The following is a 22,908-nucleotide window of genomic DNA, read 5'->3' on the forward strand; positions in this document are numbered from 1 at the left end:
ATGAGGTATTAGCTGCAGGAAGTTGCCTGTAGTAGACCCAGAGGTGGGTGTCGTAGGAGGTTTTAGAGGCTCAAAGCATGGGTTCTCCTGCCAGCCTCCTGGGTTCAGGTGGGGCTTTGGCCACTTACTCTTGGCCTCAGGTTGGGGAAGTGACTTCATTTCTCTGAGCCTCCGTTTCCTCATCTGCAACATGATAGGGCTATTTTGAGGGCAGATGAGTTCAAATGGGTCCAATGTGTAAGGCTCTCAGTACAGCACCTGGCATAGAGTAGGGGCTTTGTTGTGATGGTGAGGTTGATGAAGAAGATGACGAAGAAGTTGAAGGTGATGATGAGGCTGTGATAATGAAGATGGTGAAGAAGATGATGATGAAGATGAAGGTGAAGATGATGATGATGAAGAAGAACAAGGAGGAGGAGGAAAAGAAGAGCCCTGCCCTGCTGATTCCATCCATGGCAGTTAGGTTCACCGTCGTCTTCGCGCATCCCCACGGTCCCTGAGATTCTCATGCTGTCGTGATGCTTGCCGGGAGAACGTTAAGTGTGTGGGAGGATTCTCTCTACTCGTGTGCCGGGCAGGTGCACACGCTCTGGCAGGGAGGTGCTGCCTAAACCACGGTGCTTGAGAACTGTCTGTGGTTAGAGACCACGGACGTGGCTCCTGGCTTTGGAATCAGTCAGGCACGGTCTGCCTTTATGAGGCCGGATATCTAAGTTCCCTCTCCTCGTGCAGCCTGATTCCTCAGCCTCGCGACAGGGATCTCGAGGCACTCCTTCCCAGGAGCCCCAGGAGGCCCTCAGGATTAACTCCGATACAGTATTTGGTGCCTGCAGAGCCTGTGTCAAGTCAGCACGAGCCGTTATCCTTATTTTAGCTCGAGCCTTGTCATCATCATCATTAAAGCAGGGTAGAAGCCACTCTAAGGCCACCTGCCATCCTGGGAAATCCCCATTTCTCACCTCCCAGTGGCCCCATTCCTTCTGCCCCATGACTCAGGTCTCGGCCGCGGGGAGCGTGAGGCCATGCAGAGAAAGCTGACCGCCACGGGGGCTCGTCTTTTCCCATCCGCTCATCCGGCCCGAGGGGCCCTCTTGAAGACTGTTTCTCTGCAGACACCGAAGGTCTTGTTCACTGTCGAGATTCAGGGATCAAACGGTGTCCTTCATAAGCCTTCGCTATTTTCAGCGGAAATGTTTACATTGATATTTCAAGTCCACCTGGAGAGGAAGATGCAGTTCATCATTATAAGGCAGTCGCTCCCTCTCCTTGGGTGTGTGTCTGTGCTAAGCTTTTATGCCGCTCTCTGCTGGTTTGCACGGCTTTTGTCCCTTAGCTACGTAACAGATCCAGGCAAGATTGCGCAGAGGGTCTCTTCTACTTGAGGGGCTGGGGGTGGCCCTCTTCCAGGGAGCAGAGGGGCCCACGACTGGCAGGTGGACCAGCTGGGTCCTAGCTGAAATTTGCCTCTTGATTAGGTCAGGAACTCTCCAAACATTGAAGATGTTTTTTTTTCTCCTCAAATCTAAGAAGTTTCCTTTGTAATCAAGGCGTAACCTTGGCGTTGGGGGCAAGGCTCCCTGGGAAGGAGCTTGTAAATGTCAGTGCCCTGTTTTGAAACTGTCTTACCCGAAAGCCCCAGCTGGCGGCCAGGCGCGCAGGCGCTGAGCCCTCGGGGCTGGCCTCAAGTCCCCAATTGCTGTGCGGCCTTTGAGGCTTCCTCTTGATCCCAGGTAAGAACGGACGGGGTCAGTCACACCACGATACCCATGCAGCCGTCCCACGGGTGCGATCGTAGCTGTGGTGCGTTGGAAAGCCTAGCCGCGATATTTTCCAGCTCCTGCCATATAGGAGTATATTTCCCCTAATGCCTGGAATTTGGTCTTGTAACTTGCTCTGACCAGCAGAGCATGCTGGAAGCGGTATTGCGCGGGTTCCAGAACGTCGCCTCTGGAGGCCTGGCAGCTTCTGCCTTGGCCCTTTGGGGACACTGCCCTGAGGCTGCCAGGTAGGGAAGCAGGTCTGGTCCACTGGGAGATGAGAGGCCTCGGAGGAAAACAGACATGCCCCAGTCAACAGCCCCAGCCAGGCCCGTAAGCGGGGCTGTCGTGGACCGTCCAGTGTAGCCGACTCCACCCACAGCCCGTGGCACAGAGGAGCCCCAGTTGGCAACTCTAGAGTCATATGCCACTGCGGGTTGGGGGGCGCGGCTCGTGCAGCACAATATGTTTAATTGATATTCCTAGGTTATTTTTATTGTGAGCCAGTCTTAAGTTTTATCAACAGCTTTTTGGTAAAGCCTTTATCAAAATTGCCATCCTGCTGCAACCATTGAGATGATTGTATAGATGCCCCCGTTTTCTGTTAATGTCTTGAATTATATTGATTGATTTTTTAAAATTCCTCTAAGAAGCCCCACCTGGCCATGATGCATTCTCCTTTATCTGTCAACCTCTGCATTCGATTTGGAAATACCAGTTTCATATTTGGGCACCTGTGTCCTTAGAAAGTTCTGCTGTCGAGGTTATGCTGACATCACACCGTGTGTCTGGGGATGATCTCTTTATTTTCCAGCAGGATTTGGGCGAGAAGGCTCTTCTTTCTTCCCTAAGTGTTTGGGAGAATTCATCTCGGAAGCCGCCTGGACTTGGGGCTCTCTGTGGCAATTTAGGTGCAATTTTAAGCCACTTAGCAGTATTTACTGTTTTAATCCTCACAATAGCCATGAAAGGATGATACCTTTTGTCATTATCACTGTTTACAGAAAGAAGATGGAAGTACAGGGGGAACGTAGCTTGCCTGTGGCCCCAGTGCCAGCTGGTCTGGCTTGTGAGCCTGTGTCCTTAACTGCCCCAGCACAGCTCATTCGAGGCTGCCCCCAGCCCAGGCCATGCCCCTCACTCCTTGGGCAGAGGAGGGATCCAGGAGCTGGTCCGCCTGGCTTCCCACCGCTCCCTGCCTCTCAGCCCCAGACTCGGGGAGCTAGTGGAGGAGAGGCCTGGCCGGGGTAAGGCACCCCGCAAATGCTCTGAGTCCCCTGGACCTGCGGAGGCCCAGCTTGGAGCTGGCCATCGACTCGCTGCTTCCCGCTGGCACAGCGCCCGGCCTGTAGATGCCTCTGGCCTGCCTCGCTCAGTGGGGGCTCTATCCAGCTGGCCCCCATCAAGGTTGGTGCGGGGATCCCGGAGCAAACCCAGCAGCCCCAGGCAGTGCACGGAGACGGGCAGCGACCCTTGGGCCTGCTCAGGCTCTTGGCACAGCCTTGGAGCTCCGGGGCCTCCGAGAGCCGTTCTCTCTAGAATCTGCAGCACTTCCCGCTACCTCCGGGCCTCTGGGCCGCGCTCCCCCGGCTGATCCCGACCCCACTGAGTCTGGGTGCCCAGACTTCCTCCCGCCGTGCTTGGAGGATGCTTGTAATTAAAACATCTTTTCCAGACTCCCAGGTCTCTGGGTGCCAGCGGCTTCCCAAATTGCCCTGTGAGTCTGAAGTAGACGACGTGGTATCATCCGGAAGGGAAACAAAAGATTGGGATGCACTGAGCCCTCGGTTTCCCTCGCTGTGCTTGTGAGAAGCCATTTTCCAATTATGGTGACGAGGTGTCAGGATCCCAGAGCTGCCTATAAATAGCTCCCTCCGTCGGGAGGCACACTGCGTTTTGGCGAGAGAAGGCTGCTGCGGCTCGGGGCGGGGGAGTGGGTGTCCTCCGCATTCTGGCTGCAGATCCCGAGGGAAGATTGCTTAGTGAGTCAGGAGAGGAGCGGCAGCTTCTCCCTTTTGCCTTGGTTCCAGCTCGCAGTGCCCGCTGCGTGGGCCATGCCACGGGCACCCCAGCAGTGTGGCCACAGCTCCGTAAGTCATAGATGGCACCCTGGAGCCAGAGAAACAAGAGGAAGGTCCACAGGGCTTGGTCCGGGTCCTCAGCCTCTTGGTTCTCTAAAGAACATCTGCATACACCGGCTCTCACCGGCACTGAACAGATAGGCGGGGGTTTGATGGCACCTGTTTTGAGTCCAACATTGGAGCAGGTGACAGGTGGACTAGCATGGAAGTCTACATGACACCCGAGCTCAACGAGTGTTATTTCTTCCTCCAGAATGCAGGCTGGCTGACACAAACCAGGACAGCTTCAGACAGGCCCAATTTAGTGCTAGGCGGTATGGGGTAGTTACATAACGGGCTTGGTTTATGGTGGGCGAATGCAAGGATGGATGGGTGGCTGTATGGATACATGATGTGTGGATGGATGTTTGGATGCATGTATTTGTGCAAATATGTCTGAATCTATGTATGGGAAGATGTATGTATGTAAGTTGGATGGGTGGGTGAATGGATGGATAGGTAGATGGGTGGGCGGTGGGTGGATGTATATATGTATATATGGATGGATGGGCGGGTGGATGGATGGATGGAAGGATGGATGGATGGATGTGTGGATGAATGGATGAGTGGGTGGGTGGATGGATGGGTGGGTGGATGGATGGATGGATGGATGGATGGATAAGTGGGTGGGTGGATGGATGAGTGGGTGGGTGGATAAGAAGATAGATGAGTGGATGGATGGCTTGATCCCAAAGAGCAGATTTTGGACACAGTGTTTGCGTAGTCCAAGAAGACCTCTTGGAAGGAGCTGCCTGATGTAGAAGGGGTGGAATCTAAATTGGCACAGAGGTTCACCCATAGTCTCACATCCTTCTTTCCTTCCTGTCTGCCAGGTTAATGTTCCATCATCAAATTTGTCCAGTCTGAAACCCTCTGGGGACTCCATGCTCCTGGTCCCCGAATCTTCCCCATTCCCACCATCTCATGGGAACACTCATTTTGAGAGCACTCATTCTGTCATTTCCATTTTCCTGTGTTGGCTTTTAAGTTCCTCGAAGGCTGGGGTGCACGCCATGGGAGACTGAGTGGAATTTGCACTTGCTGGGTTGTGGAGAACCCTGGAGGGAGGACTTGGAGCTTTCACCAGTGTCTCCTGGGTCTAGCACAAAGCCTGGCACACAATAGGGATGCAGTGAGGGTCTGTTTCATTTGTTGACTTTAGGAAGGACAGCGGGCAGGAGCCCACGTGGATTGGGGTGGCACGTCCGAGAGCCCACCAGCTGTGCACTCAGCTCCCCACCTCGCCTTCAAGGTGCTGATCTCTCTGTATATGCCTAGTACACCCCTTTAGCACAAGACTTCGGTGTTTTCAGGTGCCCATGATGGTAGCTCCTCAATCCCTGTCTCCATTTCTTCATTGCACATTTTGTTCCCGTGTTTTTGTGGGGTAAACGCCACTGTGGGCAATCGGCATGGAAAAGATGAGCAGGGTCCAACATCTGCCCATAAGAAACTCAAGAGCTCATTGATAAGGTTGGTCCAGGAATTGAGAGGATTTTTAAAAAAAAGACATTACTTATTGAAATATAGATAAGAGAACAGAAAAAGTATCAGAAGTGAGGGGCAGCATGAAGAAGATGGAATGTATCTTTTTTCTTTCACCAGCTGCCTTTTTATTATTTTTTTATTATGGTGAAATATTCATAACTTAAACTTTGCCATTTTAGCCATTTTTACATATGTAATTCAGTGACATTAATTGCATTGACACTGTTTTACAACCATTACCACCGTCCATCACTAATACTTTTTCATCACCCAAAACAGAAATTGCTGCATCCCCTAAGCATTAACTTCTGCCTCTCATCCTGATAACCTCTAAACTACTGACTCCATGTATTTGCTTATTCTAGAAATTTCATGTAAGCGGAGTAATGTAATATTTGCCCTTTTATATCTGGCTTACTTCACTCAGTGTAGTGTTTTCAGAGTTTATCCATGTCAGAGCATTTGTCGGAACTTCATTCCTTTTTATGGCTGAATAATATTCTATTGTACAGGTAGACCACAATTTGTTCATCTGTTGGTGGACAGTTGGGTTGTTTGCACCTTTTAACTGTCACAACTAGTGCTGTGAACATTGGCGTGCAAATACCTGTTTGAATTCCTGTTTTCAGTTTTCTTGGGCATATACTAGGAGTGGAATTGCCAAGTGTTAGAAAGAAAGCTGCACCTGTAAGAGAACAAAAACTCACAGATTGTGGAGGAGAAAAGAATTTCATTAACCATCTTGCAGGAATGGGTGTGCACCAAACGGCAGGAAACCCTGACATTTATACCCTAAACCTAACCTAACCCTAAGCCTAACACACGCCCTCCCCTGCTCCCCACTCATTGGGTACATCAGGGGTTACAGCCTATCCGAGGTCCCGCTCTGAGTCGGCTCTCCCGTTCCCTACATTTCAGCGCTTGGCGCCTCTTTCACTCCTGGTGATGCTTTTCGAAGTCGGCGCCGTTTTTGACCATTGGCCCCACCCTCACTTTGGCCCCGCCATCACTTCTCACCATTGGTCCTGCCCTTGCTTTGGCGCCACTCTTGTTTCAGCGCCACTTTTCAAATTCTTGGCGCCAAAGCCGCTAGAACCCCTTTCCCTCCCCCCTCCAACTGCAGAGACGGCTTCCACTTTGTGAAAACTAAACTTAACCCTTTCCTTACACCAGGTCATATGGTTATTCTGTGTTTCACTTTCTAAGGAGACTACCAAACGGTCCTCCGCAGCAGCTGGCCATTGTCCATTCCCACCAACAATGCAAGAGGGCTCCTGTTTCTCCATATCCTCACCGGCGCTTCTTTGGGTACTTCTTTTTCACATGCCCGCGTGCTAGAATGGCTGCCTTTGGAGCTGGGAAGAGGACCTTGGGTTTGGCAAAACCCATATGTAGATTCAGACATGTGTGCAAACCCCCCCGAGGCTGTGCGCTGGGAGCAGGTGCGGGGATCTGGCACATGGTGGTGGCGAGGTGCAGGCCTGGGCAGAGGGAAGTTTCAGGAGCTGGTGGGGGCACGAGGGTCCGGGTGGGCTGCTGAGCCCGTGAGCCCCAGCTTCTCATCTATGAAGCATCCTCCCAGCCTCGTGATTTGGGGTCATTCGGTCCCGTTGACCTCCTAACCCCCGTCCTTAGCATAGGGCCTTGTTTGGAAATAGGGTCTTTGGAGGTGTCGCTGGATAAGAAGCAGTTGTCCTGGAGTAGGGCAGGCCCCAAACCCAGGGTGAATGGTGTCCTTGTAAGAAGGGGAGATGGACCAGGCACACACAGGGGGGGCCACCTGACAGCTGAGGCAGAAGAGGGGCAGGGGCGCCAAGGACTGCCAACAAGTCCAGAAGCTGGGAGAGGCCAGGAAGGAGCGCCCGATAGAGGGCGGCCCCACCCACGCCGTGATCTGGGGCATCTGGAGCTGCGAGAGAATAAATTCCAGTTGTTGGAAGCCACCTGCTTTGTGGCGCTGTCCCCGCAGCGCCGGGAGGCAACAGTGCCCAGCGGTGCTGCATTCTCACCGCCGTGGCGCTTCCATCGGTGAGCCTGGTGGGGTCCCTAAGCCCTCCCTTCCTGCACCCAAAATGCGGAGTGGCTGTCACAGCCCAGACGTCTAAAACGTGCTTCAGAGGGCATGAGGCTACACAAGAGCTGGGGCGAGCATTTGCAGAGTGTCCAAGAGAACATCGGGGTCAGTTTCTACCAAGGAGTTAGAGCCCCCCCACCCAGCCGGGCACCCCAGTGAGGAGGGAGCCAGGCTCCCCCCAAGATTTTGCTGATTGCACTGCCTGCGGTGTGCACGGCGTGGGAGATGCTCTGCAGCCACATGCACCTTTGCCTGTTGGAGCAGAAGGCGCGGGTTCCCCTGACTTAATGTTCCTGGGCCCCATGGACAAGGACACAGCGGCCCTGGGGGTGCCGGGCAGTGAGCTCATCTCACTCATTCTCCCGCCTTGGTCACAACGTCCATCTCTCAGGTGGTGGTGCCAGTGTCAACAAAGTTTCCAGCACTCTGACACCCCGGCTTCATCCCAGGAATACTCAGTTCACGGCACAGGGCACCAAGAGCAGGAAGCTACTGCCACAAGAACTAGCGAAGCTGTTTCAGTTTGCTAAAGGCTCTCCAGGCAATATACCAGAAAAGGGCTGCCTTTACGGTGGGGATTTATTACCCTATAAGCTTACAGTTCTGAGGCCGCCAAGTGTCCAAACCAAGGCATCACCAGGCGGCGCTCTTCCCCTGAAGATGGCCGCGGGTGATCCTGGCCCCCTCGGCACTTGGTGCTGTCTTCCCATCGCTGCCTTCTCCTCTGGGCGCCGTTGCTTTCAGCTTCTGGCTGCTCCGTCTCGCATTCTCTCCCAGCTTCTGCGGGTTCTTCCCTGTTCCTGTGTCTTTTTTCCTCTTCTTCATCCTGTTGATAAAAGGAAGAGGATCAAGACCCACTCTGGGCCACGCCTTCCTGAAGTGACCTAATCCGAGGTCCTGCCTATAACGGGTTCGCACCCCGGGAAAGGGCTAATAAGAACATGATTTTCTTGGATCCATGCAGCGTCAAACCAGCACAGACGCCATGCCCTCATCACGCAAAACTTGATCCGTCGATATAACAACTGAAGAGTCAGTAACCTTTAAAACTCACAATGTCAATATCAAGGCATGATAAAATGATTCTGATGTCACCTTGGTGCAAGTATCAAGGGGACTTCTGGGCACAGCAGCCCCCGAGGGCAGGAGCACAGGTGGGGGGTTGGGATGTGCCAGCTCCCCATTCCAGGAACTTGACACAAGCGGGGGTGCTTCATGCAGAAGGCCGAGGCCACTCCTTTCCCTTTGAGATGTCGAGAAGGAGAGAAACAAAGACTGGGTTGCTTTGTGGTACGTTACCCTTGGTTAGAAAGTCCACCAAAGCCTTTATGCCTTCCAAGCCAGTCACAGGGACTTGACAGTTGAGAAATAGAGAATAATGGTGCTGTGCAGTGACACCTGCTGATAGATGACACCGTGCAATGACATGTAGCTGGCATATGATGTACAATGACACATAGCTGATGTGTGACACTGTATGATACGTGGCTGATGTAAGATACTGTATGACACAGAGCTGATAGGTGATGCTGTGCAATGCCACGTGGCTGACATGATGCTGTGCAATGACATGTGACTGGTATATGATGCTGTGCAGTGACATGTGGCTGATAGGTGACACTGTATGACATGTGGCTGCTTGTGATGCTGTATAACATGTTGCTGATTTATAATGCTGTTCATTGACACATGGCTGATATAGGACAGTGTGCATTGACTCGTGGCTGTTATATGATGCTGTATGACATGTGGCAGGTATATGATTGTGTGACACATGGCTGGCATATGACCCTGTGTAATGGCATGTGGTTGATATGCTGTACCATGGCACTTGGATGATATATAGTGCTGTGTGACGTGTGGCTGATACATGACATGGTATGACATGTGACTGATACGTGATCCTGTACGTTGACACACGGCTGATCTAAGTGACCCGTGTGAGTCAGCATGGCACATGGCAGGTGACCACTAGCTGCTCTCTGCGTTTACCGTGGCCAAGCACTGCCCCTGACCCAAGTCCCCCCCGCACACCCAGCGTCCTGGCTGCTCTGAACACCCCGTCAGATCCTCCGTGTTGCTCCTTCTCTGGTCGTGTCCTGGACCTGCTGTGACAAATACCACAAACTTGAGGTGGGGGTGGCTTAGAACACAGACCCCCTCCCAGTTCTGGAGGCCAGAATCGAGGCAGGCCACGTTCCTGCCGGCCGCCTTGGCTGGAGGCACGTCACCCCATCTGCTTCTGTCTCCACGTCCGTCCCCCGTGTCTGCCTCCGTGTCCAGACCCCCTCTTCTGAGGACCCCAGCCCCACTGGATTGGGGCCCACCTGACCAGTTCAGCCCCATCTCACCTGACCACATCTTCAAAGACCCTGTTTCCAAATAAGGGGGGCGGGGGCAGGACGCAGACACATCCTTCTCGGGCACCCTTAGCCTTTCTTGGGGCGCCCTCAGCCTTTCTCGGGGCGCTATTAGCCCCTAGCCCTGCCCTCGTACCATCCTTCCCTGGAGGCCTCCCGGTTCCACGGCGTTCTCCTCTGCCCTTCTCTGCGGAAGCCTGCCCCGCTGTGTGTCTGGATTCTTCAAGTGACCTGCTTGCCGGCGTCCCCACTCCGTCCCCCTGGACCCAAACTCCCCTCTCACCCCCCGCCACACCCATCCTGCCTGCCCCAGGGGCGAATCTGCACCTTCGCCATGTCCTGCCCCTTCCTCCCACCTTTGCCCATTCGTCAGCCCTGCCTACTCCAGGTGCTCTGCCCACGGCCCAGAGAGTTCTCCTTATGTGATCACTGCCCGGCCGGGTGGTGGTCAAGAAGGAGGGGGCGGACAGAGCCCCCTGCCCTGCAGGTGGGGGGCGGATGGGTCTTTTCTGGGACCCTTCCCCCCCAGGGCTTTTCTCATTCCCAGCGTTTTTCCTTGGAGTTGAAGACATGCGTTGTGTTTCGGCGGACCCAAGAGAAGAGGCAAGCGGCCAAGAGCTGAGTTCTCACTGCAGCCTCTCCCCGCCGACCTTTTAGCGCTCTGCAAAGTCAGTATGCGATCGTTCGCCCTTATACTTGAGAGTACGGAAAATTCTCCCCCACCCAAGCCAGCCTGCTGCCTGCAGCGCGGCATAAACCCTCCTGGTAATTTTGCCTCCAGCTGCTGTTCTCTAGTAAGGTGTTTGACCTGTGAGTCTGCTACAATGTAACCTTTTTAAATGTCCAAGTCAATGAAAACTCCTTCTGGACCTTTCTTTGCAGTGGTGATGAGAAGAAGATTCTGGAGCTAGACAGCTTAGGGAAACGCCTTGACTTCTGGACAGACTCACTGTGTGACACTGGGCAAGTTACGTAGCCTCCCTGTGCCTCAGTTTCCCCTCCTGTCAGGTAGAGATGATGGTACCCGCTTTATAGAGTTGTTACGATGAAGGGGATTGGCACGGGTGTGGCCTGCAGAGCAGGGTGTGGATGTAACAAGCCCTTGCTGTGGCTTGGCTGGCATTATTAGTAGTCGTACCAGGATGCCGGCTTCAAACCAAAGAGACGTGACCCCACCGTTCTCCCTCTTGTGCTTCCAAATCAGCAGCCAACGACACCCGCTGGACGGCCCTGAGATGCCTCGCCAAGCCCAGGGCTGCACTTCAGCCCTCAAAATATTTACTGGGGAGGTGTGGCATGTCCCCACGGGCCAGCGGCCGTGCTGCGGCGATGGGCGAGAGCAGGCCTGCCAGCCACTTCCTGCCAGAGAGGGCTCACCAGCCTTGACCACCTTAACCTCTCCTTCCTAAGGAAACGTCGGCTTCGTCCGGCTCTGCATCGTGGGCTGATGTACTTGGACGGGAGCCACGCACGAGGCTCAGATGCTGCGTTCATCACGAGGTCCCTGCTCTCAAGGCTGCTGGACGGTCCATTCTAAAGGGACTGCAGGTGCTGTTGGTGGCTGAGCGCATACGTGCTGTGGCTGACGGCACGTTTATGCATGTGTGCAGGAGAGAGGCCCTCACAGTGGCCGGCCTGCTGGCCGACATAACTGGTAGCAGCTGGCGTGTTTGGGGCCCACCAGGTGCCAGGCCCAGCTCTGAGCCTTTGCTTGTGTGGTCTCATCGGACCCCTCCACCAAACCCACTTTGCAGATGAGAAGAACGAGGCTCGGGCGGTCTTGCTCAATGCCACTGAGCACGGGGCTGGAACTCGCACATGGGCGGCCTGAGTCCCAGCCGTGCCCATGCCCAAGGGAAAAACTGTCGCCCCATCCGTCTGCCACCTTCACAAGTGGGTGGGACCGAGTGCCCACCCTCGTGGAGAGGGGGCCTGGAGCTGGAATGGAGGCAGTGCACACTTCTGGGGTTCAAAAATGTAGCGGTCAACTCGGCCAGACCAAGTAGGTGTACAGGTCAGAGATGTTTTGCTCCATCCACAGTTGAGGAAGTCGAGTCCTGGAGACTAAGTGGGGCAGGCCTCTCCCAGTTGGAGGGCACCTAAGTGTCCTTTCTCCCAGCAAAACTGTCCTGGAGGGAAGCGGCTGTGGCTCAATCATTTGGGCTCCCGTCTACCATATGGGAGGCCCTGGTTTTGTGTCCCGGGGCCTTCTTGTGAAGGCAGGCTCGCCCACACACCGCAGAGAGCCGCCCGACCTGAAGACGCCGCAGAGAGCTGACTCAGCAAAGGTGACACAACAAAAGAAGGGAAACAAGCAAGAACACAGAAGAGCCGGCAGCGAATGAACACAGAGAGCAGACAGCAAGCAAGCTGCAAGGGGGGAGGGGAAAATAAATAAATACAGACACAAAAGAACATACAGCGAAATGGACACAGAGAGCAGATGGCATGCAAAAAAAAAAGTCGTGGGGGTGGTGATTAAAAAAAAAAATACCCTGGAGACTTTTGGAGTGCCGCCGCTGACAGTTCCCCGCCAACCCCTGAGACCACGAAGCAATCCTACAGCCCTGTGAGTAGCCACGAGGGTGGGCGCTCCAGGGGGTGGGGCCCCTAAGAAGACCGGCCGCCCTTCTCCCTCATGCCCCGTCCAGGGCCTCCCTTCTCCCTCGCCCTCGTTAGGGTCGAGCCATCTTTGCACCCTCGTGCCCTGTCGAGAGGCCGGTCTCTCCAAAGCTCAGGCATCTCCTAAAGCCTGCCAGACCATTGGATCCTCTTTTCCCTCTGGTCCACCCAGCTCGAGTTTTTCCTTTTATGGTTTGGGTGAAAGACAGACAATGACCCGGAGCCGCTGTCTCCTACATGACGTGAGGTTAATGATACATTTAGCCGTGGGGCCCTTCCTTCTGCCCCCAGGTAGGAAACGCCAGCTGGTGTACACGGGGCTGTTTGGGCTCCTTCCGCCCGTCACCAGTAAACCAGGGAGACGGATCAGCATGTAGATGTGTGGGGCATCTGTGATGTCCAAGGACAGGCCAGGGAGCCCTGCCCCTGGGGGTCTGTTCTGGTCCCCCTGGGGGACTTCCAGGGCTGTCCCTGGGGATGCGGCCTCTCGGCCTGGCCATCTCAGCGCCCCCAAGGATCAAGGGCGTTTGTCCCATTATTCAACCCCTCCGCGGGCCTGAGTCGAAACCTTTTCCTCTAGGCTCCTGCAGGCTCCCGTGGGCGCTGTTTCGTGGCCACACCTGGCTGTGCTCACTTTAGCAGGCGGAAGGTTTTCCCTGAGCTGGAATCTGGTGCGGAGCTTTGAATGCTTGTTCCAGGGCCCTCCCTCCAGCTTTGGGGGCTGCTTAGGACCAATCAGAAAAACCAACCTCAGGGTGTGCAGGATGGAACCCCTGTGCCAGCGGGGAGCTCAGATCGCAGGGAACGGGGTGCTTCCCAGGCGCTGGCCTCGCTGAACTCCGGGCTGCAGTCACGCCATGTCCTCCAAAGCCCTGCTGGACTGAGGCACGCGTTCAGCTCAGTCTCATGGAGCCTAGGCTCCCCGTCACCACGTGGCCAGGTGCTTTGAGAGAGGGCACGTGGTGTCAGGGATCGTGGGAAGACGCGGGTCCACGTGGACCTGAGGTCAAGCCGTGTGGGTGCTGCCGCTTGAGGTTTGATGGGACTTCTGTCAGTGATAGAAAAATAAAATAGAGGGAAGCAGATGTGGCTCAACGGATAGAGCGTCCGTCTACCATGTAGGAGGTCCAGGGTTCAAACCCAGGGCTCCTGACCTGTGGTGAGCTGGCCCACACGCAGTGCTGATGCATGCAAGGAGTGCCGTGCCATGCAGGGGCTTCCCCCACGTAGGGGAGCGCCATGCACAAGGAGCGCCCCCCATAAGGAGAGCCGTCCAGCATGAAAAAAGCACAACCATCCCAGGAGTAGCACCGCACACACGGAGAGCTGACGCAGCAAGACGACACAACAAAAAGAGACACAGATAAATGGCGCTGCTGAGAATGCAAGCGGACACAGAAGAATACACAGCAAATGGACACAGAGCAGACAACTGGGGGGGCGGAGTTGGGGGAAGGGGAAAAGAAATAAAATCTTTAAAAAAAATTAAAAAGATGTCAGTTCTACCCAAATTGATATACAGATTCAATGCAATCCCAATAAAAATTCCATCATCTTTAAAAAAAATAGAGTAAAAGCACAGCTGACCTTGTTATTTGTGCATCGATATTTGCATATTTGCTTACTTGTTAAAATTTATTTGCAGCCCCCAAATTAATATTTGCAGCACTTTCACAGTCACTTGCATAATGCTCTGAGCGGCAAAAAACCTGTCTCCTGGCACGCACGTAGCCAGCAGAGGTCCAGTGAGGCCCTTTACGGGTGTCCTTCCCGCAGGGCATCTGGGGCCACATTTTGCATGTACTTGTGCTTTTGATGGATGACCTTGCCATTTAAAGTGGTCCCGACGCGTAGTGCCGAAGTGTCGTCTAGTGTTGCTTAGTGCAGGAAGACACGGACGTGCCTTTTGGAGTGTGTTAGAGCAGCGTCGTCTGGGCATGTGTCCTTGTGCTGTTGGCTTTGAGTCCAGTGTCAACAAATCAGCCATATATATTAAATAAGAGGTCTTTAAGCTGAAACACACTTAAGGCGATGTATCGCTTGGTTGATGAAAATGTGCGGCCAGAGGCTCGCAGGAACCTAGCGCTGCGGTGGCCCTCGGTGCTAAGGCTCGCGTTGGCTGATTCGGTATTTACAGCGGCTTTATGGAGCATAGCTACCGCGAATAACGAGAATTGGGTGTCGTTGGCATTTAATTAAGTGTGATTTCTCCCCTTCCAGGTGGCGATCATAGCGGGCAACTTTGAGCTGGCAGAATACATCAAGAACCACAAGGAGACAGATGTTGGTAAGGCGGGCCAAACAATCGTGGCGGGACTCGCCAGCCTTTCTGTACTCGGGATAAGACTGGTTTGGAGCCCCCTTGCCGCACACTTAACAGAGAGTAGCAGCGGCATCTCTCCCCCCTCTGTTCCTAAGTTTTCTTAACTTGTGGCCGGGTGGGGCTAAAGAAAGCCTTAGCAATTAGGCACAAACGGAGCAGGTAATATGCTCCGCTGGCGAATCAAGTTAATTTGCAGCTAGTTGAGACGTGCCCTACACAGTGTCTCTTAAACGAAGAGATGGTGATAAATGAGACGAGTGAGAAAGCCAGTGGCATCTCTCCCCCGTCCCATGGGCTCTGCTCGATGCCCTCACGGTTGCGCTGATGCTCATTCCCCCTTCTAGTACCCCTTGCGCCAAACCGGAGGACCGTCTCGGGGGCTCCTCCCCTCTCCCGTCGCCCTGTCGGCTGGGCGCAGTCTTGCATCTTGGAAGAGCCCCCCGGCCTCCTGGCTCCAGCTGCCGGCTTACTGAGGACCGGTGGGGAGCAGCCCCCTTGGACCAGCAGCGGTGAGCTTCCGAAGGTGGTGTCCTCCCACCAAGATGGTGGGAGGCGGGCTCCAGGGTGCCTGAGAAGTGGCCGGATGGCCTCCCCTTGCTCTGTGCCTGTCACCCCCACCTTGGCAATGGAGGGCGAGCAAAACCACGTGCTTTGCTGCCGAGTCGCCCCCGTGTTGAACGCGCGCCTGGCCCGTCCCCAGCCTGCCTTCGGATGCGGAGCCGCGTGCTTTGCTGGCATCATCGGACGCCCCGTGCCGCACGCCGGGGGGCTCCCAGATGCCGAGCCCGATGCTGCCCCTCCCGTGAGCCAGGGCAAACCGAATCGCTTCTTGCTCCGGGGTGCAGGGCTGCGTTCTGGCCGCATGCCCCCTCCTAGAGTGCTTCGTAGAGATGGACGAGTGACTTCGAAAAGGAGCTGAGCGCTCAGACTCCAGCGGCGCTCTCCATCCCGATGCAGGGGTGCAGCGCAGTGGGGAGGCTTGGCTTAGGGCCTGAAGACCCCAGTTGCTGCGACGGGAATCGGGGCTCTAAGCAGGGACACAAAGCAAAGAATCGGGGCAAGTGTGAGCGCAGGAAGGTCCGCGAGTCGCGGGGACTGCTGTGGCGCTCCTGGGCACGGTGTGCCCGTGGGCCGTGTGGCTCTCGGGCTGGTCCGTGACGGTAACAGGCTCTGCCTGGCCCTCGTCGTCGGTTCTGAGTGCCGCCCTCGTGGCCTGCATGGCGCAGGGGGAGGCGTGACTTCGTGGCCCCAGCCCGCTGATGGAGCCCAGGTGCTTGGGGTGCCTAACCCCTGCCCTCGGCCCACCCCCCAGAGCCTCATCCCCATCCAGCCCCCTCCATGACGCTAAGACCCAGCTCCTGGCCAAGTCCCTGCAGCCCTGGAGCTGATGTCGTAACCCGGGTTGGGGAGGCACGTGGCTCGTCCCGTCACTTATCAGGCACCGTCCACGCCCCATCTGCGGGGCGACCTCCTCTTTCCAAGCAGGTGGCGGTGATGACAGCGGCGATGATGATCACAGTCACACCTTGTCCTTAAGGGGGTCCATCCTCATTACCGTGCCCCGTTCTGACCCACGTGAACAACTTCCCTGTAGAGAGAGGAGGACACCTGCCGCCGCTTGTCCAGCGGCCGCTGTCCGTGGTGTCTGGCCGGAGGTCTGTCGCTGCCTCCTGCACCCTCGTAAGCCACCTCGGGTCCCCGGCGGAGAGGGAGGGCCGGCATGCCCCCCTGACGTAGGAAGCCAGAGAAACACACCCCACGGGGTTTATCCGTAAAGGGGCCGAGCGCAGGAAGGGGTGCGCGCGAGGGCGGGGGTGGCAGGTCTGAATTCCCAGCATGCCTCGGGGGGGAGCTCCGCTGCCAGCGTCAGTGGACTCCCAGGAGACGCCGCCGGCTGAGGTCCAGGGGGACTCTCTCCCCTCTGCCCGCGGGGTCCTCAGCCCTCCCTTCGGGGCCTTCGGCCGGTGGCCGAGACGCTGCTCCTCGCTCAAGGCCGTCTCCTGTTGACGGTGGCTGTGATGCCACAGATGCCGTCGGGCGACTGATGATGTAAACCCACAGAACGCCCTCACGGTGGCGGTCGGGCCAGAGCCGGCTGACCAGACAGGTGGACGGCCACGCCAGGCCGCCCAGGAGCGTGCCCACCACCCTCTGGGTGCTGCTTCTGGGCTGCCCCAGGCCCCGTGGGGAAGGGTGGTTGAGGAAACTTGCAGATCCTTCTGCCTCTCCAGAAATAAAAAAACCCCTGCTCACCTGAGCCGTCGGGGCGCTCGTGGTTGTGGATGGCACGCGGTGTCGGCTGTGCGTGGAGGGCGACTGTTCTGACTTTCCCCCGAGTGAGCGACAGCCGGGGCGGGGCCGTGGATGCCGCGGGTCCCGGCGTCTTCGGGGCCATGGGTTGACGGGCGTGTAAATGGACTGATCGGAAGTGCTGGTGTCAACGCCGCAGTAACAGAACCGCTCTGTTCTGACCCGCGCTGCCGCTTGCGTGGCCACCTGTGCTCCCTTGTGGCCACAGGCAACAGGCGCACGGCAGGCAAGGCCGGCTGCTCTGTCTTCCTTTTGCTCAGGGGGTCCAGGCCCACCGTCCAGAGCCGCCCCCTCCGGGTGGGTGCATGGCCCCATAGACGCGGACGTCCGTGTTGGGACTTAACATTTCAAAGAGCCATGTCCGCCTTGGCGTTTCTCACTCGCTTTGAGTGTCGGTGGCCTCGTCCAGCAGACCCCAGCGATGAAGGAGCTGCGTGCGGCCCCCTGTTGCTTTTGGGGTGAGGGGGCTTTCAGGGCAAAGAGTCCCCTCGAGGGAGTCGTGGAGGAGGCCCTGAAGGCCCGGCCTGAGCTCTGCCACCCCCAGCTCCTAGCACTGCCCCGGAACCTTCCGGCCGCCCCCAGCTCCAAGCACTGCCCCCGGAACCTTCTGGGCTTGCACGAACGTCCCAGCCCCCTGAGGAAAGCAGCCGCTCCCTGCTCTGGTGACCGCCTTCCCCCTCCGTGTCGACCCACCACACAATCCGCGAACGCATGAGGCGCCCGCCGCCCGCCGCCCTGCCTGCTCCACCGCCTCCACGTGGAGACTCTTCTCTGCTGGGCTCGGATTCGGAAACGTTTGCCAGACAGAGGCCCCAGGGAGGGGTGTCCCCGCGACCCCGGCTTTAGAGGGGACGTTGCAAGGGCACAGGCCCCTCGGACCCTTCCGACCGGGTGCGCGGCTAAGAAATCGCCCTTGAATGGGAGAAGAGCACGCGGCTGTTTCCTGCCCTCGGCCCACCCCGTGCCCTGGGCCCAGGAGCTCTGGCTGCTCTTCGTCTCCTTCCCCAGCCTTCGGTTTTCCCGCTGTTGAACCCCATGAGAGCGCAGGCGTCCGTTCTCCTCCCGCTGGCCTGCATAGAGTCCCCAAGGCTCCCCGTGCCCAGCAGGCAAGTCAGATTTGGGGGTGCCCCCTGGAGAGCTTGTGTAGCAGGCAGAGGCCAAGGCCCAGGGAGTCTGGCTTGGGAGGTCAGGAGGGGGGTTCTCGGGTCCTTTCCAGCCCTTCATGGATCCGATTCCCGCCCCCCTCCGGCTTCCCGGGTCCCTCCCGGGCTCCTGTCCCTTCCCCGTTCCCCCAGGGCTCCCCTAACACGAGCTGGGACATGCCCGTGGCTTTCTGACCGCTCATCTACATGGCAGCATCCGGCTGCCCCCACACTGCCTGGCACAGACCAGGCCCTGGAGATGCCCCGAGCCCCTCCGCCAACGAGCATTCAAGCCCCAGGGCTGGCCTTCCCCACCCCATGCTTCTCCAGGAAAAGCCCCTCCTGCTTCTCGGTCTGGGGTGTCATTATTGACAAGTGAGCTCCTAGCTGGAATTTGTTTGCTGGGTGCAATGTTTTATCCCTCCCACACATCCTTGGGGAGAGTGCAGGGCGGGGGCGCATTGAGGCTCTAGGGAGAAAGCACTTGGGGGCAGTGGGTCCTTGTAGCAACCCATCCCCACCCCAGCCGTTCCCAGCTGCTCTTGTCTCGGGGGCAGAGTGCCTGGCCCTGAGCACAGGTTAGAAGGTGGGTTCCATCCATCGTGGCACAGGTTAGAGGTGGGTCCCCCATCCATCATGAGCACACGTTAGACTTGGGCCCCCCATCAGTTGTGAGCACAGGTTAGAGGTGGGTTCCCATCCACCATGAGCTCAGTTTAGAAGGTGGGTGTGGCAGTTTGATATTAGTATTATTAATGAATTCCAAAAAGAGATACTGATTATGTTCATAAATTGGTCTGTTTCTCTGGGAGTGATAACCCTTGGTTTGTATTAGAATCATCTGAGATGTCTTTGATTAAATTATGTTAAGATTAGGACTTTGATTTCAACCACATATTAGAGTGAGACTCAACATTGGGTCCCCACGCCCTTGGTGGCTGATAAAACAGACTCTCCCGTGGAAGTAGATGCACAGAGAAGAACACAGAGGAAGAGAGACAGCTCGTTAGACACACAGAGGTCCTGGAAGAGAGAGAGCCTGAGAGTCTGCAGCTGACCTAGTGGAGAGCGCAGAGCAGCTGAGCCCAGAAAGAAGGAGCCACAGGAGACAGGAGACTTAGCCGACAGCTGAGATCGAAGAAGCTGGGACCTCAGAGCCTGACGAGGAAGAGGAAGGCTGGACCCTCGCAGACGTTGGCCGCCATTCAATGCAAGGCAAGAGAGTTCGGGTGAGGAAGTACCTCTTACAGTACCTTGCGTTGGACTCTTTAGGGCCTTGTGAATGTAATCTTCACCCCAAATAAATCCCCTTTCTAACAGCCCACAGCGTTCTGCTCCTTTGCCTCAGTCCCCTGTGGCTCACTGACACAGTAGGTCTCCCATCCGTCCTGAGCACAGGTTGGCAGGGTTCTCCTCTGCCAGGCGTGAGGCTCCTGGCCCCAGGGCTTCCCAGTGTCAGCCTCTGCGGCTCCGCTACCCCCCGACCCCGGCCCCCTCCGTGGCCTGCGGGGACCCTGCCATCGTGTCGTGGTGAGGGCTGCCCCTTTGCTTGCCCTGTGGCCTCCCGGGTGGGGGGCGTGTGTTGTGTGACCCTCAGCTCATTCTCCACCTGCTGTGGGCCAGCGTGGGCAGCCTCGAGCGTCAGGGCGGGGTGGTCGAGAGGGCCGCGTGGAGTTCCTACCTTAGTTCAGCAAGGCCTGACCCTAAACTACACCAAGGCTAAGGAGACATCTGGAGGGATGGGGTGGGGGGTGGACCCCAAAATCGGGGCCGTTGGACCCACCCCTGGGTCAGGACGAGCCGTCCATGCTCACTGGCAGATTCCGTTTATTCATCAGATGCCGAGCTCAGGGGAAGTGGAGGTGAGAGTCCCCTTTGGCTGTAGGATGAAGGGGGTTCCAGCAGGGGGTGGGGGCGGTTTTGATGCTTCCAGCAGTAAATTGTAATATCAAAAATAGTCCTGACTGTCCACATAAAACTGAATTACTGGGACGCCTTTCCTGAAGAGAAAAAAGTCCCCTAAAAAATGAAAGTCCCCTAAAAAATGACATACCCTCCACTGCAGAGTGAACGGGTCCTTTGTTTCCCAGCCCCGGGTGTGTCCTGCCAGGAACTCAGCTTGCTGAGGACAGGCTTGGGGCGCCAGGCTGTGGATCTGGGGGGGGGAACCCACCGGCGTGTGGCCCCCCGGGGGTGATGGGCAAACAGCGGGACCTGGCAGCAGCACTGGAATGCCAAGGGGCTCCAGCTATCTCTTTAAAAGAGAAATGACATCTTGTCGTGAAACACTCTGTTCTCCCCATCCTGGTGGCACGTCTTGCTGCTGCTAATCGATTCTGTGCCTTGCTTGTCACCCCCGTCCTCTTTAAAATATTAAACGTGAGAGCCGTTGGGTTGTTTTATTTGCTAACGGGTGAAAAGCAGCCGTGAATCCCGCCGTCACTCCCCTCCAGCTCGGCTGTGCCTGAGTCAATGAGCACAGGCGCTCGGAAAAGCTGCTGCCATAGAGCGTCTGCGATGGCTTCTCCAGGATGGAGCTCCCCGAAAGCAGGGCTGCGGGAGAGCCGGAGAACGCGCCTCCGAAGCCGCCGTGCGGGCGCGCAGCACGGCGCCAGCTGATCCGCTCTGGCCGGGGCTAGCTCTTTCTGGCAGTCTTTGTTATTTTTGTTTTTGCCCGGCTTTGTGGGGAGATGCGCTTCAGATGGATTAAATGACATGGGTTGTTCTTCCTCCACCGAACAAGGTTTGTTTTTGTACATCTTGTCCTTCGCAGCTGTGGAGAGAGGAGCAAGAGGTTTTTGTTTTTTCTGAAGGAAGCACATTGAGCCGATGTGTGAGTCTGGGTGTCTGATTAGCCGACTCGAGTGCTTGGATACTGTTGCTAGGTTTCAAGAGAGAGTGCCTGTGTAATTATGCTTTTGAGATGTATAGATGATGGAGAGAGGGTGGTGATTTCAAACAGATTTCTCCGTGTAATATTTTGGGGGGGGTGTGTGTGCGTGTGAGTGTAAAAACCCGTGCCGACGTTGAGAGAGGGTTCTTTAAAAATATACCTGTCTGGCAGATCCCGCCTGCTGTGAAATAAACTAGATCTGATTTTAAAGGCGTATTCTGTGTTCCTGGCATTTGGGGGCTGTAAAGCGGAGTCTGGACGATGGCCCTAAATAAACGCGGCGTCCTTTGAGGTCGCCGAGGAGCTAGACCTCCCCGGGGAAACCCAAAGTTCCACCCTATTTCATTCCCTTAGGTTGGACCGAAGGGGTCACCACCGTCTAGCCCCCCTTGATAGAGCTTTAAAAACGAGCCTTCGCGAGGCAATGGCACCGCGTTTCCCCCAGTAACAACCAGGCTGGAATCCCATAGGACTTTTTCGATCCAAGGTGCTGAGAGGTTCTCACCCTCCAGAGGCGCATGGCCCTAAGTGGGAGAAACCACCTCGCTGGGACCCCACGGCCGGTTACCAGGTCTCGCCACGCCGGAGCTGGCTAGGCGTGTGCTGCCGCGGTCGATGCGTGCAGGGCTCCACGCGTGTGCGCCGGCAGCTCCGCCCCTGCACTGGGGTCGCCGCGCTCGTCCGCGTGTGCTGAAGGCTTTGGCCACGTGCTTGCCTCTGTGGTTCTAGTTTTTGTTTTTAAAACTATCCCCCGCCTATTTTCTAGATCAGTCTAGAAGTTTTATTCCCGAATCATAAAGATAATCGTCGTGCCAGAAAGGCACACAGGGACCTCTGCAGAGGGGCCACGGTGCTGTGTTCAGAGGCTGCTCCTACGTTTGGCTGTTTCATGGACCCCTGTCACTCTTTGGTCCTGTGTACACCTCCCCCCCACCGAGGGCTCTTGTCGCCCTTGTGCCGCCGTGGAGCAGCTGCAATGTGGCTGCCTCGAGCCGCTCTTGTGTGTGTCTTTCCACGTGCTTTGCCTGCGCCGCCACGTTCGGTCCCCGTGGCTCATGCCGTGCCAGCCCTGTCCACGCCCCCCGGGCCACCCGAGCAGGCGCGTCCCTGGCTCAGGTTTGCCACGTGGCCTTCTCTGGTCTTCCGCCAGATGGAACGCTGCTCGAGGGAGGGCCTGGGCGGGCCCCTTCTCCTGGGGGTGCCCCTGGCAGCGCTGGCGCCCGTGCAACACAGGCATGGCCCTGGGAGCCGTGGCCCGTGAGGGGTGTGCGGCAGACCTCCAGCCGGGCACACAGGCGTCTGCTCCCGCCCACCCCAGGCTGGAACCTTTTGCGTCCCAGCCCTGGACGTTTGGGGCTCACTCCATCCCCCGAGGAAGGGCAAGAGCTTGGGAGACCTGCCTTCCACCGGGACCCTCACCACCATTGTCTGCCCACTTCTGTGATTACGCGGGCGCCCGTCCCGTGGCTCCCCCCCCACAGCAGGCCCACGGCGCCCTTGATAACCGATTCCGTGCAGCCTGCCTTTACCAACCTCAGCTGAAACCCATCAAGGACACGGACCAACGTCCACCCATCAGTTTTAGACTTCAGCACTGTGTCCTAACTGTCCTGAACAGGATGTGACAGCGAGAGGAGGCGCCCCTGGGAGGGCGTGGCTGCACTGCTGGACCTCTGGGGGCCCGGTCCCTCTGTGCAAAACCCCCCAGATTCCAGGCCTTCCCCGCAGCCAGGAGCCCCAGGGGGCCAGCCGGCGGGTGGCCCTGGGGTTTTGGGCAATGGCGAGCAGCCCGTGGTCAAGTTCTGGACCAAGTGAGCAT

General features: G+C 56.6%; 1 protein-coding gene across 3 annotated transcripts in view; it reads left to right on the forward strand.

The window, feature by feature from the left end:
* Positions 1-22,908, forward strand: part of SHANK2 (SH3 and multiple ankyrin repeat domains 2) — a 619,022-nt gene that overhangs the window by 222,180 nt on the left and 373,934 nt on the right. For 2 of the 3 annotated variants that reach the window (XM_071217914.1, XM_071217913.1), the window contains 2 exons: positions 14,642-14,708; positions 15,089-15,253. In XM_071217914.1, the coding sequence (XP_071074015.1) occupies positions 14,642-14,708; positions 15,089-15,253 (232 nt within the window). The remainder of the gene's footprint in view (positions 1-14,641; positions 14,709-15,088; positions 15,254-22,908) is intronic. The other variant, XM_058304998.2, reaches the window with a different exon arrangement.

Source organism: Dasypus novemcinctus, chromosome 10, assembly GCF_030445035.2.
Source record: "Dasypus novemcinctus isolate mDasNov1 chromosome 10, mDasNov1.1.hap2, whole genome shotgun sequence".
Classification (NCBI taxonomy): domain Eukaryota; kingdom Metazoa; phylum Chordata; class Mammalia; order Cingulata; family Dasypodidae; genus Dasypus; species Dasypus novemcinctus.